Below are 20,273 nucleotides of genomic sequence, written 5' to 3' on the forward strand. Positions count from 1 at the left end.
TCAAACATATATCTACAGTGGTGGTAATCTGCATCTATCATTCTTCTAACTCTGAACTTATTAATTTTAAATAAATGTCACATTTAAATTTTATTTATGCTTTTGGTTGGCAGATTCTAGTTCCATATGCTTTTTTATTTCCTTTTCACTATTGCATATTAGGATGAGCTGTTCTAATATGCAAAACTGACATCTCATACTTAGTACATTCAAAAATAAAAGTCACATTTGTGATGTCAGAATAGATAAGGATTTAACAAATATTAACTTGGCATGCACTTAGTTTCTTTTCAAGTTCCTGATTGAATGCATTCTGAAAATACTAAACAAACCACCAAAGTATGTGAATTAGTTTTCTACTTTTGTGGAGTGATGCGAGGGGGGTGGGTGGGAGTGGGACTGATTCCATGTCTCCTTAAATGGATTTTTTAATCAAATACATGAGCTTGGAGAAGTCTGGGAAGGAATATAATAAAGACTGGATAACTTTCTTTGGCAAATTCCAAATCTCTTTCAATATTTATTTTATATGTATAATTTAATTTGATATTTATTTTAAAATTTACTTTATGAACATTTTCAAACATACATAAAAGTAGAGGGTAGACCATAATTGGCTTATATATTTTATACCAAACCTAAGCCTTTTTATCACTGTATTTTATTTCTTTTTAGTAAAATAATAATTCAGTGTATTCAAAGGGAAAAGAACTCTAAAAAAATTGAAAGGTTTTGGGGGAGCAAATAATTATCTTAAAAATTATGTCTGATAACAGTGTATTAGTAAGTCCCTAGCATGTGGAGTTAATTTTCTTTTAAAGTGAATTTGAAATTACTAGAGAGATTTTTTTAATTGGCTCACTATTTCAAAGGGGAAAATTCAGGCCTGCTTATATATTTGGAATCTGAAGAAGCAAAATGTTTGGTAGAAATTTAAACTTTTTAACTCATGTACATTTGAGATTGTTTTAAATTTTTTTTTCCAAAATCTAAGACAAAAAAAATGTTATTTCAACTTACTGTTGATTTTTAAAATTTAAATTACTAAGTAGAAAAAATGTGTTTCAGAACACAAAAATAAAGCAATATAATATGATGTTTAATCATTTAATCTAATATTCTTTTAATCATTATTCACTTTCTTCAAATTAAAAAATAAAAAAGAAACTCAAAATATTTGCAGTGTGATGGAATATACAACTCATATTACAAAACACTCTAATTTGATTCTCTATGATATAGTACATCAATAATACACACCTTAAAGTATATGTATCACAGATTAAAAACATAGCCTATTTTGGTTACTTTCCTAGGGTGCAAACTGGGAAATAGAAAATTCCATAATTATTCTAACACAGTTCTTAGGAGAATGAAGAAAATTTGTATAGGAAGGAATTCACTAAAAATCAGAGTCAAAAATAATGGAAAATTATGTCCATTTGTGGTGAAGCAATTTGGGAAAGCTGAGGTTAATGCTTTCTAAATTTTTTTTCTTTTTTCTACTTTTTTTTTCTTTTTAAAAGAAATTGATTAGGGAAGTAGAACACTTGACTGTTGGATAAAATGTAATAATCAAAAACAATTTTAATTCTAATTAGAGAAATCAGCCAAATTTAGGAATGTGCTTTGAGAAAAACATGTCAAGATTTTTCTTCTCATCTAGGTTTCTGTTCTCTGTTTCATTAAAAAGATCTTAAGATCCTCTTCTCATTTTGTTCTTTCTCCCGTAGCTTCTCTCTCACTTTGCTTCTAAGAATGGTGAAAGAGAAATCCTCTCTATTTTGGCTGTTATGCTGAAGAAGGCCAAGTGTCTCCCTGTGACTTCAGAAAAGAATGTTACTAAAGGGAAAAACCTGTAACTACTATGTATTTGAGACAAAATCATCCCCTCACCTTAGAACTCCAGATACCTAAGTAGATACTTAAAAGCATGTTAAGTGATACTTAAAAGCAGTGCTCCAAACCCCACACGCATACCTGATTTCCTAATTGTGTATGTTTATGTCTACCAGCCTTGCAGAAGCAAGTTTTATGGTTTTAAAAAAGGTGTTTTTACCATTTATGGTTTTATGGTTTTACCATAAGTTTTATGGTTTTACCATTGTACACTAAAACTTTATTTCTTACCTTCTTTTTTTTTTTTTGAAGTGACTAGTTTGAAAAATGATCTCAATCAGTATTTCTATATAGATGGATATTTTGGCAAAATTAAATAGGGTCTATGTTCTTGAAGGCATGAAAAAATTCTACTACATTCTAAGTAGTAAAATCTAGACTGTAAACATTGGGTTATTAATATTATAGCATATTCACATACTAAATTTATCTTTAATATGTATGTTTCTTATATAGCAGCATAGGTATACATGTAAATACTTATATTACTATTTTTGTTTTAGTCATTATATTTCTCCTCTTTTTCAGGTAATGTTTAGAGGACTCTACAGCAACCTTTGGTATTGGACATATTCAAAATCTCTTCAACTTTTACTTTCCTAGTCCACTGTCCTCCAACGTTAACTTGCTTGCAATCCCATCAAACATTTTACATGGTTTGCAATGGTTACATGAACTTGTGGGAAGTAGCATTTGTACCATTTCATACTTTATTTATGATGGCACTTTAGGAAAAGAACTTGGAAAAAGCTTCCAAAGCAGTATTTTAAAAAATGAATCTTATTGTGAAGCTTCGGAGAAGTTTTCGAACATTGATTGTTCTCTTAGCCACCTTTTGCTTGGTGAGCATTGTCATTTCTGCCTATTTCCTCTACTCTGGCTATAAACAGGAAATGACACTTATGGAAACCACTGCAGCAGCAGAATGTACTGACGTTAAAATCCTACCATATCGGTCAATGGAGCTGAAGACAGTTAAACCTATTGATACATCCAAAACTGATCCTACTGTCCTCTTGTTTGTGGAGAGCCAGTACTCTCAACTTGGTCAAGATATTATCGCTATCTTGGAGTCCAGCCGATTTCAGTTCCATATGGTCATCGCCCCAGGCAAGGGAGACATACCCCCTCTAACAGATAATGGCAAAGGGAAATATATTTTAGTTATTTATGAAAATATTCTGAAGTATGTCAGCATGGACTCATGGAATCGAGAGCTTTTAGAAAAATACTGTGTGGAATACAGTGTTAGTATAATTGGTTTTCATAAAGCCAATGAAAACAGCTCACCAAGTACACAATTAAAAGGTTTTCCATTAAACCTTTTCAATAATCTAGCTCTAAAGGACTGTTTTGTCAACCCTCAGTCTCCTTTGCTGCATATTACCAAAGCCCCTAAGGTTGAGAAAGGCCCTCTTCCTGGGGAAGACTGGACAGTTTTCCAGTATAATCATTCAACCTACCAGCCTGTGCTTTTAACTGAATTACAGACAGAAAAATCCCTTTCATCCTTCTCCAGCAAACCACTCTATGCGACGGTGATTCAGGATCTGGGGCTTCATGATGGAATTCAGCGAGTTCTCTTTGGCAACAACTTAAACTTTTGGCTGCACAAGCTCCTCTTCATAGATGCCATCTCCTTCTTGTCAGGGAAGAGGCTGACATTGTCTTTGGACAGGTATATCCTTGTGGACATTGATGATATCTTTGTTGGGAAGGAAGGAACAAGGATGAACGTCAAAGATGTGAAGGTAAGAACATTTATAAATCACATGATTATTTTTCTTTCACTAACTCTGTGGTATTGATGAAATAGAATTTTGAATATTTTAGACTTCTAATTACTCAAAACTTTAAGATGCAGTAAATTTGAGATAAAATAAGCATTAAAAGTAAAATTTAAACTAAGCTTTAACCATTCCTCACCCACCCCCAAAATGCTTCAGAGGGGCATAGAACTAAAATATCCCAAAGAGTATTTGAACTTAATCTCCTTGCCTCTTTTAGATTTTGCCCATCCCAGCCAGCACCCCATAGAACAACCTCCATTACTCCACACACATTGCAGTTTGTAGCAGTCATGAAAATCTATCACTGGACAGATCCTCCTGCCCTACTTAGGTTTGACAATGGTGGTTAAAATATAAGATAGAGAAGCAGCCCAAGACTTTTATATATAACAAGTAAGCATAGTGCTTGTCTATATGAAATGTTCATACATTTGTAAATGTAGATATAAAAAAAAAGTTTTATAGGGGTTGTGGTATTGGACTTGACCTCAGGATCTACCATCACTATCTCTATTATCATGTCATTTTGGGTAACACAGCAGTGTTAACTGGTAACACTTCTAGGCTAAGGTCAAATTGGCTTCAGTATAACAAATTCACCCTGTGATTGCTATCAGATAAAGGAAAAGTCAAATATGTTTTACTAAGGTGGGTAGGTAATTCTGAGAATAATTCCCTTTTTTATCATCTTGATTCAAGGTTTTCACTTGTGCCTATCTTGTTTTATATATAATTAAATTCTTTCTGTGAACAAGTAATTTTAGCAAGCATATAAACAAAAATAATAGAACACAGCTTAGACTAATAAAGGAACTAGAGATTGTTAAGATCATGTCATCTTTTTTGTATTTCTGCTGTTAGGCTTTTTATCCTCCAAAGATGAAACCTCAATATAACAGCTTTTTTTCCCCCATCTTAACACCTTATGACCATTATAATAAAATATTATTAAAACCAGTGAATAAGTTAACTTTTTAAAAATCTTCAAAATACGTGTGGACCAGTGAACTTTGTTTTTAATGAGCCACTGAATGAAGTATCACTTGACTGGGATCCAAATATTTTATTTTGGGTATTGTAGTAAAGGTATTAAGTAATCCCTCTTGAATTCTGTCTAGATTTTTCTTTTTTTTTTACTTATGCTTTTTTGTATTTACTATTCCCTTTAATTAATGTAAATTCTAGTTTTATTTTAATTTTAAAATCAAAAACTTAAGGCAAGGTCATGTGCTTCAAATGGTTCTCTGAGTGATTCCTATCCTGAAACCCTGAAAGGAAAAGTTTCCTAATTTTAGTCTCATAAACTGTATGAATTGAAAAAGTTCTTTATAACTATTAACAAATTTTTCTGCCTCAAATTCAGCTCTATCACTTATTCTCAATAGAAAACAAATAGCTATTCACCACTACTCATCTAATATTCAAGGATTACTGAGGACTTCTTGAGTGACATAACCCCAAACAAAGTAACAGAATACCGAAATTTAACAAAGGCTGGAACAATGCCACAGACAGATAAAGAATCAGAAATGTTGCATGTGTGTATATATAGATATATATATAGTGTGTATGTATGTGCACATGTATACTAATTGTATATTCTATACACACACAAACACACACACATGTGCCCATGCTAAGTTAACTGTCACTTTGAAGAAAATACTCTTTTCTGCCTCTTTGGGTGTTGTATCTGGTTCTTGCTCAGAACTATTAACCAAAGAATATCAGAAACTTGACGGGAACTGAAATAACTTGTTGGGTTACTTATAGGTCAATAGGGAATACTGTTTTTCAATATACAAATTATAGTTCTAGTCTTGGGAACTTGATTTCTCTTTTGACTATTATTTTTTGGATAAATATGATTTTGTGGGAAAGAATCTTGAACTGTGTGTAGAAAAGCTCTGCATACTACCAGTTCTTCATCCTCATGTTCCTTTTCTGGTGGTGTAAGATTTCTTTACACACTGATAGATGAGGAGAAATCCATCCTCCCTCAAAATCCCCCCAAATTTTCCAGAGCGAGGGTATTGGATAGCTAGTGACATTTTTCTATATTATTCTAAATTAGAGAGTAAAAGTATGCTGTTCCTCAGTAGAACAAATTGAGGAAAGCTGGAGGGTTAGGGTTGAAAAACATTGGCTATGTGCATGATTGGACCTTCCCCAGGCCACTCCCATGATTGGACTGGGAGCACATAGCTGGGAGCAATCAACAACAAATTCAAACATGGCCTTGACTGCAGCACCACCTCACTCTATGGACAAAACATATACCCGCATATTATTATTTGAGCCAATTTTCTCACTTTGCGGTAGAGAATCTGGATCATACTGTTAAAGAATTAGTGTTTTTAAGGCACAGAATTTGATGCAGTGAAAATAATGCAAGTTTTTCAACTGAACTTGAAAGTCCATATTCTTTCCACTACATGGTTCTGCCATATCTAAACTACAATATATCTAGGTGTTTTTTTTTTTGAGATTTGTGTGCTTTAACTTATTTCATCATGCCCTCATCTGACCAAAGCCACTGATATAGAAATTAATATGTCCATTTCTAAGGCAAGCAAAATTAAGCTCAGTTTCAGTAACTGTCATCTGACTGTTAATTAAATTTCACTGTGTATCTAAAAATTCAAGATATGAGAGAAATTTAATGTCTAGAAACTTGTAGAAACTAATTGTATTTTAAAAGATTGTGAAATATTAGCTATGAATGAAGTCAGAAAATATCGTCATGTTTTCACTTGTTAATATTTCTGTGTGGTCCTCAAGGCCATCATGAAATACTTCCTGTAAATCTAAAGCTCCATTAGCAAGATGACCTTCATCACCCTATGGAGGGTGATGTCTTATACACTTGAATTTACTCTTTCTTGGTTTTGAAAGCAACTCTTGTTTTCAACATGGCCTTACTTACGTGTAGGTAATGTTCATTCCCAAAGTGGTATCAGTTGAGTGATAATGCATTTTTTAGAGAAAAGTAAAATAATAAAGGGCCATCCTGATTATTAAAAACGTAATTTAAAAAGTCTTTTTGCAGACCACTAACCTGATTTCTATGAACAATGTTTTACCCTCGGTTGTTAACACTTGGTATAGTCATAGAAATTTGATAGAATTGAGAAAATATGTTCTTTTTTACATAGTTTCCCTAAGACAGAATAAATGCTCTTTCTCGATGGTAAATGTAAGCTTCCACACTGGAAATGAAATCAAATATATTATTGATGCTATAAATAATTCTGGTGCTTTCATCAATTCTGTTGACCTGTCATTATTCTCTCTGTTGGCAACAAGACACCATTATTAACATTTTATACGTCTTTAGATTTCTTGAAGAAATGCATCCATTTTTTCATTGGACATCTACTCTGTATAAGACTATATTTAAGACATTATTTGCCTGAGAAATCCAGACTTTATTTTAAGGTCCTATGTAATCCGGCTCAATTTACCTTTTCAACATCTATTCTTACTACTACTCAATATACACTGTTTCTGTTAGGCTAGCCCACTGTCTATTCCCCTGAGATGGATTGATATTGTTTATGTTCACCTCTTTTCTCAGCTTCTAAGCCTTTACTAAAATACTTTCCTTGAATCTACTCATATTTCAAAAGCTATCTCAAGTCCAACTTCTTATGAGAAGGCAACAGATGCCCTAATGACCCAAGCTGAAACTGTGTCCTTAAATAATCACTGACCTTAACTGTCACTTATCATCTTCATGTGCATGAGTCAACTCCAAAATTAGGTGGTGAAACAGTTTTTTCCCATACATCTAATTATCTCAACATATGTAATAAGTAATCTTAGACCTGATTTGAAAATATTATATTGACAAGCATTACACTGTTTTTTAACTGTTTGGTGAGTGCAGAACTAATTAGTCTCAGAATTGAACTTACTACTTTAAAAAAGAACAATTTAAGGATAGTTTTGAGTTTTGTCTCAAAACAAGTGATATGTACATTTTGAGTCAGAGGTAAAAATAGGGGGAAAAAAGTCTATGTTATAAACCTGAAGTCCAAAATAAGTGGCTAGTTGGCTAATTCATTTGACTCTTTCCCCCACGTAGTGTTTTTAATGGATCTATACGTAGACTGGTATTAAGGTTTGGTCCAAGTAAAGCAATTTACCAGTGTCTTAATTTGGAAGTCTTTATGCAGTTGTTTGACTCCATATTTCCTGCACTGAAAATCATAGGTTCAAAGATTTATAGTGCAAAAGTAATAAATTGTGCAAATTGAATGACTAAAACAGAGATGTTAAGTTAATAGATTTAAAGAAGACAGTTAATAGAGGGTCTTAAAATACAGAGAAACGAGTTTTGGTTAGTCCCAATAGCTATTTGAAAGCTGTTCTTAAACAAGGAAATGATATGATGAAAATATTTGAGAAAGGTTCTTTTTTATTATTAATGTAAATATATAAATAAAATCCCAGTTCAAACTTGTAGGAATTACCATATTTAACAGGAGCCAGATTACTATGAATACGAAATAAGAAATCTAGCATAGAAGAAAAGTTAAGACCCTTGTTATAGATTTAGTAAGGGTTGGAAGAGAAAAAGAAAGAAATCTCATGATATTTAAAGAAGTGACCTAAGAAAATAGAAAGTTATTGGTTCTATGAGCATCGACAGAGATGATGAGAGGCTACAATGGCAATTGAACACTAGTTTTCTAACATTTTACAATTGTAACTGAAACAAGTTGTTATATTTGACAACTTAATAAACATTTTTTAAAGAATCTGTGATATCTTAGAATAAATGGAATCACAAGCAAAAAAAGGAGCCTAAAACGAAAGGTTGGTATGTGGTAGATGGATTCCAGATTTGATACATTATCAACCAGTATAGATTCAACAATGCAGGACAGTCCAGGCAGCAGGAACTGGATGGATGGCCCATCAGAGTTAATCAAGCAGCATCTGAAAGCTCCTCGGCAGTTTCTAAGCAAGTGAGCCAGCATGCAATCAGCAAGTGTAGCATAAGAGCTAGGCAGTGGCCCAGGCAGATGGGGGTCAACATTTACTGGGATATTTCACAGCAGAATGAATGGTTTAGGTTTGTGGGCATAAGTCTTCTTTCTGAAAAGAAAGAAAAAAAAAACGGAACAGAAGATAGTGGAAGAGGTGGAATTTGACAACATGGAGTTTGGCAGAGAGGATATGACAGAGACCTGGAAGCAGGAACTCAGTCACAACAATAATCCTATAAAGGAGAGAGGACCCATCAGCAACACTTGTGTGAAACTACAGCCCTGACACTGACTCAGATTCTTTAGATATCCAGGGAAAACTTGCATTTAGAACCTCCTTAGGTGCCCAGATGCAAGAAGTTTATGTACTACTTGAAGATACTCAATTGGCTCAAAAAAAAAAAAAAAAAAGCAAGTACTATCAAAGACTTATAAGAATGATCCATGTTCTATATAAACATAGAGAGAATTACTGTGCCAATTAAAAAGTTTTTTAAATTAATTTATTTTTCAGCTGGGAGATATATTTTTTAAATTTTTATACAATTTTTTAAAGTTTGTTTTCCATTTACAGTTATTACAAAATACTGGCTACACTCCCCATGTTGTACAATACATCCTGGAGCCGATCTTACACCCAATAGCTTGTGCCACCCACTCCCCCACCCCTATGTTGCCCCTCCTTCCCCTCCCCACTGCTAACCACTAATTTGCTCTCTATATCTGTGTCTGCTTTTTTGTTATATTCACTAATTTGTGGTATTTTTTAGATTCCACATATAAGTGGTATCATACAGTATTTGTCCTTGTCTGACTTATTTCAGTTAGCATAATATCCTCCAAGTCCATCCATGTTGCTGCAAATGGCAAAATTTCATTCTTTTTCATGTCTGATTAGTTTTCCATTGTGTATATATATATATATATATATATATATATATATATATATATATATATATATATATATACCACAGCTTCTTTATCCATTCATCTGTTCATGGACATTTAGGTTGCTTCCATATCTTGGCAATTGTAAATAATGCTGCTATGAACATTGGGGTGCATTTAAAATGTTTCTTGTAAGTAGAGTTTGACTTGACTGGAAGGAGAAGCTACATATAAGTATTTTGGCAGAGTCAATATTGCCCTCAAATATACTCGGAGGAGGACAGCCACTGTACAGGGTATATTTAATTATAATTATCTTTCTTTCATCTAAAGTCTCAATGTAAATGTCCCAGGTTTTTTTTTTTCTTCTGAATTCTTTCAAGTGGCCATATATTTAACTCTGTCAGTGGAAGGAAAACCTATTTTTCCAAAAAAATATTCCTTTATGGAGCAAATAGGGTCTTCCTCCACTTTAAAAAAAAAAGTCAAAATTTTATGAAAGTACACTTTTAAATGATAAGAATGAAAAATATGAGAAAATATACACCAGTAATCTCTCTTCCAAACTAGGCATTCAGCTAAAAACATTTACAGTTTATATATTAACTTAATATAATTTAATTCAATGCTCAAATCACTTATTTCTCACCTATGGGCTCTGTATATTATTCTTCACTATAGAGTTTACACAAATATGTGAAATATTAGGTTCTTGATTTCAGTAGTATAGGCAAGACATATTCACAATTATCAACATTACGAGGCAGAATACAATATGTGCCATGACAACATTACTATGGGCAATGGGAACAAAGGAAGGGAAATGATATTTCTTCTTCTAGTAATTAGGGAGATTTCTTGGAGGAGGTGACATTTGAGTCTTCTGTGATGGTTTGACAGAAGACTAGCAAATCAAGATGGTGAAGTAGATTCTTGACCAGCAGGTCAGCCCAAGCTCAGACTTGGCTGAGACTATCAGGACAAATGTTAAGTTTCTGTCTTAGTTGGATGATAAAGTAAATAAGAACTAGTAGTGGGACTAAATGCTGAAGATTTTGTTGTGGCCATAATATGGAGCTCTCTGGATAGAAGGATACCATTAGAATCACTGAAGATTTTAAGGCAGACAGTGACATGATCAGATCTAGGATTGAAGAAAAATATATTGTTTGAATAAGGGAGATATTTTTGAGAAGACCTAAAACAGCCTATTACAACTATATGGGCATAATAATTTTTATACATGTTTTAAAATAGTATTTATTTAGCATATTAAAAGACACTAAGCACTGGGATAATCATTAACAGGCAGTATATCATTTAATACAACAACACTAAGAGAAAATATTTGGTACATTTTCTGAATGAGTAAAATGAGGCATAGCAATATCGATACACATCTAGCTAGTAAGTAGCAGAGCAAACGCAGACTATTTGTCCTGAATGTCTAAGCTTTCTTTTAGAACACAATGCCTTGTGTTTGGGTTTCAGTCTGGGCATCTACACTTACTAGTTAACCCCGAACATGTCTGAAAACCTCTCCAATTCTCAGATTGCAAATCTGTAGAACCGATGGAAAGCAACACAGTTCTTAGTATTGGGATGAGCCCTGAATGAGATAAGTACTGGAAAGCTTATAGGACAGAGCCTGGCCTGACAGAGCCAAGACAGAGCTTGGTGGTAGTCATGATGGAAAGGGGAGACTGGGAGAGGCCATGCAGGATTGACAGGACTTGGAAACATGCTCAGTGAAGGAGCAAAAAAAAAAAAAAAAAGTGCAGATGCCGTAGTATCATGGGTTTTAGCCTGAGTGTGTCCATAAACATATGCAGAATCGGGCAGAGGAAAAGGTGCTAGGAAGATGAGGAGTTTGGTTTAAGATCTAATAACAACATAGGACATCCAGATGTAGGCATTTGAAAAAATAGATCTAGAGTTTCAGATACCATCAGAGGTGGCAGTATAGATTTAGAAGCCATCAAGCTTAATACTTGCAATCTTAGTTATGATAACTAAAGGGAAGGAATCAAATAAGAAGGAAAACAGGTGGAATGCATCATTTTGGATATCCCGTAATAAACCCAAGGTCATGACAAGTTAGTTTCAGACAGAGAAAAATTGTTTCATGTACCGAGATGCTAGCCATCCCCTCAGGCTCTCATTGGTTATAATGAAGAAAGCCTAAAACTTCAGTAAGTACCAGCAGTCCTCAGGAAAATTAAATTAAAGGAATGTCTAACTGGGGACACACTGTGTTGATGCAGCAGAGAAGGTACAATCTTTCATCTGGAATTTGGCATTTTGAACTTTTTCCATCCTATTTATGACCCTTTGATTAACAAGAATTGCAGCAGGACCCCCTCCTAACATGACTGTGAGATGTACCAAATGACGCTATGTTATAAATATTTCTGAAATTTGTAATGATATATAGGGGTTAAGTATTAAATGAACAAAGAAGCTAAATCTTCATTTTAGTTACTGTACTGAGAAATTATATTCTACTCAGAGCATTTTACTTAGTTTTTATGTATTTATTTTCTTGATGACATCAGTTATTGTGAACATGTCTATTTTTTGTTAGAAACAAGGAGTTTAGAGGCATACTTTCATTTACACCTGTTTTCTGCATATTAATCAATTATTATTCTTTAAAAAGCATATTTTAAAACAAGACCTGTTACCAAGTAAGGATTTTCTGTTCAGGACAAACTAGATTTTAATTTAGGATTAGACATTCCCTGAATTCATTTGCACTCAAAACAGGCTAAATAGTGATGGATCTAACACTAACTTGAGTGCTCACTTTGTTAGTTCACAGTGTAAGATAATTACTGAGCAGAGAGCAATCTCTTGATACACCAGGGGAAGAACACAAAGTCCATGCTGCTCCATTTTGCTACTCAAGGTGTAGCAATTGTCTCCATGGGAAAGAGAAGATATTAGAAAATATTTTGGTAAGAGCAGCCAAGCTGGTCACCTCCCAGCAAGGAGGAAAACAACCCCTATTACAGCCTTTAAATCTCATGGTTAATGCCTTAAAAGCCATGGGGATAAGCACAGGGGATATTTTCTGACTGGTTTTGTATATTTTGTCATTCTCTGTGATTATATAAATAGTGATTAATTAATTAGCCAATTAGTTAGCTCAGATTATTATAAGGCTCTTCAGCTAAGGCCAGCTAAGTATGTTGTTAATGATAATCATCAAAATATGCTACAAAATTGTTTCATATCTGAAGAATGACTGAAGAGAAAAACAAAATAAAAACTTACTCCTTTTATACTCCCTGTAGAAATACAGTGTGTTCTGAAATATATTAAATTATCATGGAGAAAAGCACCTTGATTATAGAATCTTGTGGCAGGTAGAATATATTATTATTATTATTCAGATAACAGATTAAACTGTTAAAGCAGTCATAGACATTGCATCTTATTTTCATTCAACCCTTCATTTTTTTATGTCTACCCTGAGCTTTGCTCTCTAGCTCTTTGCTGGGATTGATAATTTCCACCCACTACTCTTTACTTCTTTATTTTTAATTGAAATATAGTTGACATATAATATTATGTTAGTTCCAGGTGTACTACATAGCGATTTGATATTTGCATACTTAATGAAATGATCACCACTGTAAGTCTAATCACCATCATCACACAAAGTGATTATAATATTATTGACCATATTTCCTATGCTGTGTATTATATCGCTGTAGCTTATTTATTTTATCACTGGAGGTTTGTACCTCTTTATTTTCTTTACCTATGTCGACCAACCACCCACTCCACTCTCTTCTGGGAAAACCAGTTTGTTCTCTATAAATATGAGTCTGTTTTCATTCTGTTTCTTTGCTTTGTTTTTTAAGATTCCACATATAAGTGAGAATATGCAGTATTTGCCTTTCTCTGTCTGATTTATCTCACTTAGCATGATACCCTCTAGATCCATTCCTGTCTTCACAGATGGCAAGATTTCACTCTTTATGGCTGAGTAATATTCCATTGTACATATATACCACATATTCTTTATCCATTCATCTATTGATGGAGAAGTTGTTTCCATATTTTGGCTACCATAAATAATACTGTAATGAACACTGGGTGCATAAATCTTTTGGAATTAGTGCTTTTGTTTCCTTCAGATAAATACCCAGATGTGAAATTGCCAGACATATAATAGTTCTATTTTCAATTTTTTTAGAAACCTCCATACTGTTTTCCATAATGGACGCATCAATTTACAGTCTCTCCAACAGTGGACGAGGACTCCCTTTTCTCCACATCCTCATCAGCACTTGTTATTTGTTGTTGTTTTGTTGATAGTCATTCTGACAGATGTGAGGTGGTATTTCATTGTGGTTTTGATTTACATTTACCTGATGATTCGTGATGTTGAGCATCTTTTCATGTGTCTGTTGGCCATCTGTATGTTTTTTTTGAAAAAACTGTCTATTTATATCTTCTGACCATTTTTAAATCAGATTGTATGGGTTTTTTTTTTTTTTGATGTTGAGTTGTGAGAGTTTTGTGTATTTTGAATATTAACACTTATCAGATATATAATTTACAAATGTCTTCTCACATTCAGTAGGCTGCCTTCTCATTTTGTTGATGGCTTCCTTCCTTCCTTCCTGTACAAAAACTTTTTAGTTTGATGTAGTCTTATTTGTTTATTTTTACTTTATTTCCTTTGCCTGAGGAGATAAATCCAAAAATATATTGCCAAGATCGATATCAAAGAGGATACTGCCTATGTTTTCTTCCAGGAGTTTTATGGTTTCCAGTCTTACTTTAAGTCTTTAATCATTTTGAGTTTATTTTTGTATATGGTGTGAGGACATGTTCTAATTTCATTCTTTTACATGTAGCTATCCAGTTTTCTGAGCACCATTTATTGAACAGGTTATCTTTTCCCCATTGTATATTCTTGCCTCCTTTGTTGTAGATTAGTTAACTATAGAAATGTAGAGTTTATTTCTGGGCTGTCTGTCCCGTTCCATTGATCTATGCATCTGTTTTTGTGCCAGTGCCATACTGTTTTGATTACTGTAGCTTTGTAGTATAGTCTGAACTCAAGGCCTGTGATTCCTCCAGCCGTGTGTAGTTATCCTCCCATTTGTGGGGTGCCACCCAGAGTTGTGGATCCTAACTATACTGCATCTCTGTCCTGCCATCCATCTCATTGTGGCTCTTTATATTTTTAGTTGTTGAAATATTTTTTTCTGTTAGTCTCCAGGTCATTCTCATAGATAGTTGCTCTGTAAAGAGTTGTAATTTTGGTCTGTCCGTGATAGGAGGTGAGTTCAGAGTCTCATTTTGAATTCAGAACCATTTTGGCCTCTTTTTTTTTTTTTCCAAATAAATCAGGTATTCCTCTGTTGTGTCTCTTAATTACTATAATATTGAAATACTTTATACATTCTAAATAATGTATATATGGAATATCTATAATTAAAGCATGATAATAAGAATAGACTTGTACACACCACTTAGCTTAGAATATAGAATGTTACCAGCACCTTTTGAGTCACATACTACTTTTTCCACTGGAGAGGTAACTAGCTACTATACATATTCTCAGCACTTTTTTTCCTTACTTTTTTTTTTTTTTTTTTTTTTTTTTTGCACTACGTGTGCCTCTTACTGTTGTGGCCTGTCCCATTGCAGAGCATGGGCTCCGGAGGTGCAGGCTCAGCAGCCATGGCTCATGGGCCCAGCTGCTTCACGGCATGTGGGATCTTCCCGGACTGAGGCACAAACCTGTGTCCCCTGCATCGGCAGGTGGACTCTCAACCACTGTGCCACCAGGGAAACCCCTTTCCTTACTTTTATACCCAATATTCATCCACATTGATGCTTAACTGTAGTTCACTAAACTTAATTTCTTTGTAGTGTTTGTTCTCTCCAGTGTTGGTATTTTCAGACTTTTAAATTATTTGGCTATTTGATGGGCCTAAAATTGTATATGAGTTATTATTAGCATTTTTCTGTTTATTTATGAGGTTGAATAGCTTTTCTTATACTTACTGACCATTATATTTTTCCAAGTTTTTAAAAAACTTTTAGTTGACCTGAAAGTAAGTTGTAAAATATCACATTTCATCTTAAATACCTCAGCATTGATTTCACACTCACTATTACTTTTCCAACATTAACCTCATTTCACATATAAGTAGAAATGTTAATAACTTTTGGACTATATCACATATTATAGACAGAACAATATTCCAAAATCTTTCTCAACATACTAAATTAGAAATCACTTAAAATACTAATTTAAATGATAAAATTTGCTTACTTTATTTACGTGTTATAGTTTGCCTAATTTGTTTAATTATTTTAAGGAATTCTCACTTTTATAAATGCTGCATTCAACCTACAATTAAAGAAAAAGTAATACTTTTTGTGTCTCTGGAGACATGTTCATATGAAATACTGCTGCTAGAAAAAAATGTATCATTTCTTAACACACAAACTCCCAAATATATACCAGCCTCCCAAACAATATTTAATAATACATAGGATGGACACTCACAATTGGCTCCATCTTAGTCCCCACATTCAAGACATAAATTTTAAACTATAAGCTATGTTTCAAATATTAAATTTCTATCCTATTTGAATATTTTAAATGAAATTTTAGTTTTTGTTGCATAACTACAATTTAAATTTTGTTTTTAAATTTCTTAGACTGCCAGTAATTGTTTACTTGATTGCAACTTTTTGATGATTAAAGAAGACTACCTCCTTGACCTCTTAAAATAAAAACACAATTTGTATTTTCACAGTGAAAAGGAAGTTATAGTAATTTACAGGAAATACAGTAAATTGCTCTCTCTTTCAAAAACTTTTACTAAATTGAGACATAAGAATGTCTCTGCTGACAGTTGTTCATCTTAAGGCCAATGAACCTTGTTGGACATTTTTTTTCAAATGACACAAATGAAAAAAGACCTAGCAAATTTTGCAGAATGAAGTAGGAAGACATTGATTGACAACTGTGTAACAGTATTCTGGAGTATAAATGAATTTCATTTGAATGATTTATGTACCAAAATAGCCATTGTTACCATATTGTATTTGTCACTTACTACATAGAATATAAACAATACAGGAAATAAGGGGGAGGTAGAAAAGAAAACATCTGAGGGAAGACAAGAGCTCTTGAAATAACAGGATTTTATTATTTTTATCTTTATTGGAGTATAATTGCTTTACAATGTTGTGTTAGTTTCTGCTGTACAACAAAGTGAATCAGCTAAATGTATACATATATCTCCATATCCCCTCCATCTTGAGCCTCCCTCCCACCCTCCCTATCCCACCCCTCTAGTTCGTCACAAACCATCGAGCTGATCTCCCTGTGTTATGCAAGCAGCTTCCCATTAGCCATCCATTTTACATTTTACATTTGGTAGTGTATATATGTCATTTACATTTGATAGTGTATATATGTCAATGCTACTCAGTCACTTCATCCCAGCTTCCCTTTCCCCCACCATGTCCTCAAGTCCCTTCTCTATATCTGTGTCTTTATTCCTGCCCTGCCACTACGCTCATCAGTACCGTTTTTTTAGATTTCATATATATGCATTAGCATGCATATTTGTTTTTGTCTTTCTGACTTACTTTACTCTGTATGACAGACTCTAGGTCCATCCACCTCACTACAAATAACTCAATTTTGTTCCCTTTTTATGGCTGAGTAATATTCCAATGTGTATATGTGCCACATCTTCTTTATCCATTCATCTGTCGATGGACATTTAGGTTGCTTCCATGACCTGGCTATTGTAAATAGTGCTGCAATGAGCACTGTGGTACATGTATCTTTTTGAATTACAGTTTTCTCAGGGTATATGCCCAGTCGTGGAAGTGCTAGGTCATACGGTAGTACTATTTTTAGTTCTTTAAGGAACCTCCATACTGTTCTCCATAGGGGCTGTATCAATTTACATTCCCACCAACAGAGCAGGCGGGTTCCCTTTTCCCCACACCCTCTCCAGCATTTATTGTTTCTTGATTTTTTGATGATGGCCATTCTGACTGGTGCGAGATGATACCTCATTGTGGTTTTGATTTGCATTTCTCTAATGATTAGTGATATTGAACATCTTTTCATGTGTTTGTTGGCCATCTGTATGTCTTCTTTGGAGAAATGTCTATTTAGATCCTCTTCCCATTTTTGGATTGGGTTGTTTGTTTTTTGATATTGAGCTGCATGAGCTGCTTGTATATTTTGGAGATTAATCCTTTGTCAGTTGCTTCATTTGAAAATATTTTCTCCCATTCTGAGGGTTGTCTTTTCATCTTATTTATGGTTTCCTTTGCTGTGCAAAAGCTTGTACGTTTCACTAGATCCCATTTGTTTATTTTTGTTTTTATTTCCATTACTCTAAGAGGTGGGTCAAAAAGGATCTTGCTGTGATTTATGTCATAGAGTGTTCTGCCTATGTTTTCCTCTAAGGGTTTTATAGTGTCTGGCCTTACATTTAGGTCTTTAATCCGTTTTGAGTTTATTTTTGTGTATGGTATTAGGAAGTGTTCTAATTTCATTCTTCTACATGTAGCTGTCCAGTTTTCCCAGCACCACTTATTGAAGAAGCTGTCTTTTCTCCATTGTATATTCTTGCCTCCTTTATCAAACATAAGGTGACCATATGTGCGTGGGTTTATCTCTGGGCTTTCTATCCTGTTCCATTGATCTATATTTCTGTTTTTGTGCCAGTACCATATTGTCTTGATTACTGTAGCTTTGTAGTATAGTGTGAAGTCAAGGAGTCTGATTCCTGAAGCTCCGTTTTTCTTTCTCAAGATTGCTTTGGCTATTTGGGGACTTTTGTGTTTCCATACAAATTGTCAAATTTTTTGTTCTAGTTCTGTGAAAAATGCCTTTGGTAATTTGATAGGGATTGCATTGAATCCGTAGTTTGCTCTGGATAGTATAGTCATTTTCACAATGTTGATTCTTCCAATCCAAAAACATGGTATATCTCTCCATCTGTTTGTATTCTCCTTGATTTCTTTCATCATTGTCTCATAGTTTTCTTCATACAGGTCTTTTGCCTCCTTAGGTAGGTTTATTCCTAGGCATTTTATTCTTTTTGTTGCAATGGTAAATGGGAGTGTTTCCTTAATTTCTCTTTCTGATTTTTCATTGTTAGTGTATAGGAATGCAAGAGATTTCTGTGCATTAATTTTGTATCCTGCTACTTTACCAAATTCATTGATTAGCTCTAGTAGTTTTCTGGTGGCATCTTTAGGATTTTCTATGTATAGTATCATGTCATGTGCAAACAGTGACAGTTTTACTTCTCTTTTCCAATTTGTATTCCTTTTATTTCTTCTCTGATTGCCATGGCTAAAACTTCCATTTTTAGATTTTTAATGGGAATAACTCAAGTTAAGACAGGCCAAGTAGGTCTTATACCAAACCTTTAGAGAGAGCTTACCTAGTAAGATTAGGTGAGTTCCAGGTACACTATTATAAAAGTTTTAAGATTTCTTGTGACTGCTCCTTATGTGCCTTTGTAGAATGTTTTTCTTAGTTACTACTAGTTCAAAATCTTAGAAAACTTTGAAATGTTTGTGACTAATTTTGCAGGTTAGTAGAGATTAGAATAACTGTATGAATGCACTTTTATTTAAAGAAAGAAATTTGGATGAAACACAAGGTAGTGGTAGATTAGGAAAAGTGGGTTAAGAGAGAAATGTTCTATATAAAATTTTTCTTTAGAAGAGTTTTATAAGGAAAAATCATTGAATTCTCTAGGTTAATAATGTCTACATTTTGGCATTCTTCTATGGCTGTCCTTGGTCTCTGCACATCTGTGCTTGCTCTCAGCTCACTGGAAAACTAAATGCATCTCTTTGTAATTCTCACTGTAAAATATTACATCCATGTATGGTCACATGTGTACCATATGGAACCCCTTCCCTAATGAAGGTAATATAAGGCATGATGAAATGAAACACTATGGACGTACACAGGTATGTGGTTAGGGTTCTGTGAGCAAAGGGGCAAAATGCAACTTTGTTAATTTCCTAAGATTATATTGCTCATTCCATACCCAGCTTAATACCCCTTCCAATATCTCTTCACTTTGGTTATGATCAATTCTCACTGTACTTATTGTTATAATCAGGAGAAATCAATTGATTTTTTTTTCTTTTTCTTATTTTGGTTGTTGGGGATGGAGCTATACTTTGGACAGTTCTCTTCATCATACTAAGGTTTTAATAATTTTCTGTTCAGTGCTATATGCTAATAGGAAAGAATAAAAGTTCTTGGTTCTTGGTCTCAATAAATTCAATTTTGAGTGTGTTTGTGCCCGCGCATGTGCACATGTTAGAACTTTGCACAGTGCCAGCTACTCATCTGTTCTGACTCTTTGAAACCATTTTTTAAAATAAAAAACACAATTAATTTTTGCTACCTGCTAAGCTTATATAATTTAATTCTAAGCCTTTTTTACTGCTCTACTTAAGAAAAAATGTTTGGAGTTCCTGTGGAGTACAATTTTTCTTTGTACTACTGAAAAAAGGGAATTAAAAGAGATCTTGAAATTGAAACTGTTTCAGAATATGCTACATTTAAACATTGCTGTATTTACTTCAAAGCAGAAGAAATGGGTTCAAAGCTGTGTGTTGTGCTGTACAAAAGCACATCTGGATTTCAATGTCTTAAAGTGTTTAAAAA

General features: G+C 33.7%; 1 protein-coding gene across 1 annotated transcript in view; it reads left to right on the forward strand.

Moving 5' to 3' along the window:
* Window positions 1-2,672: 2,672 nt before the first annotated feature.
* LOC307058869 (bifunctional heparan sulfate N-deacetylase/N-sulfotransferase 4) overlaps window positions 2,673-20,273 on the forward strand; it is a gene marked incomplete at both ends in the record, with an annotated part of 237,733 nt that continues 220,132 nt past the window's right edge. The window contains one exon of the mRNA XM_079712576.1: window positions 2,673-3,650. Coding sequence (XP_079568702.1) covers window positions 2,673-3,650 — 978 coding nt within the window. The remainder of the gene's footprint in view (window positions 3,651-20,273) is intronic.

This window comes from Hyperoodon ampullatus (assembly GCF_949752795.1).
Source record: "Hyperoodon ampullatus genome assembly, chromosome: 1".
Taxonomy (NCBI): Eukaryota; Metazoa; Chordata; class Mammalia; order Artiodactyla; family Ziphiidae; genus Hyperoodon; species Hyperoodon ampullatus.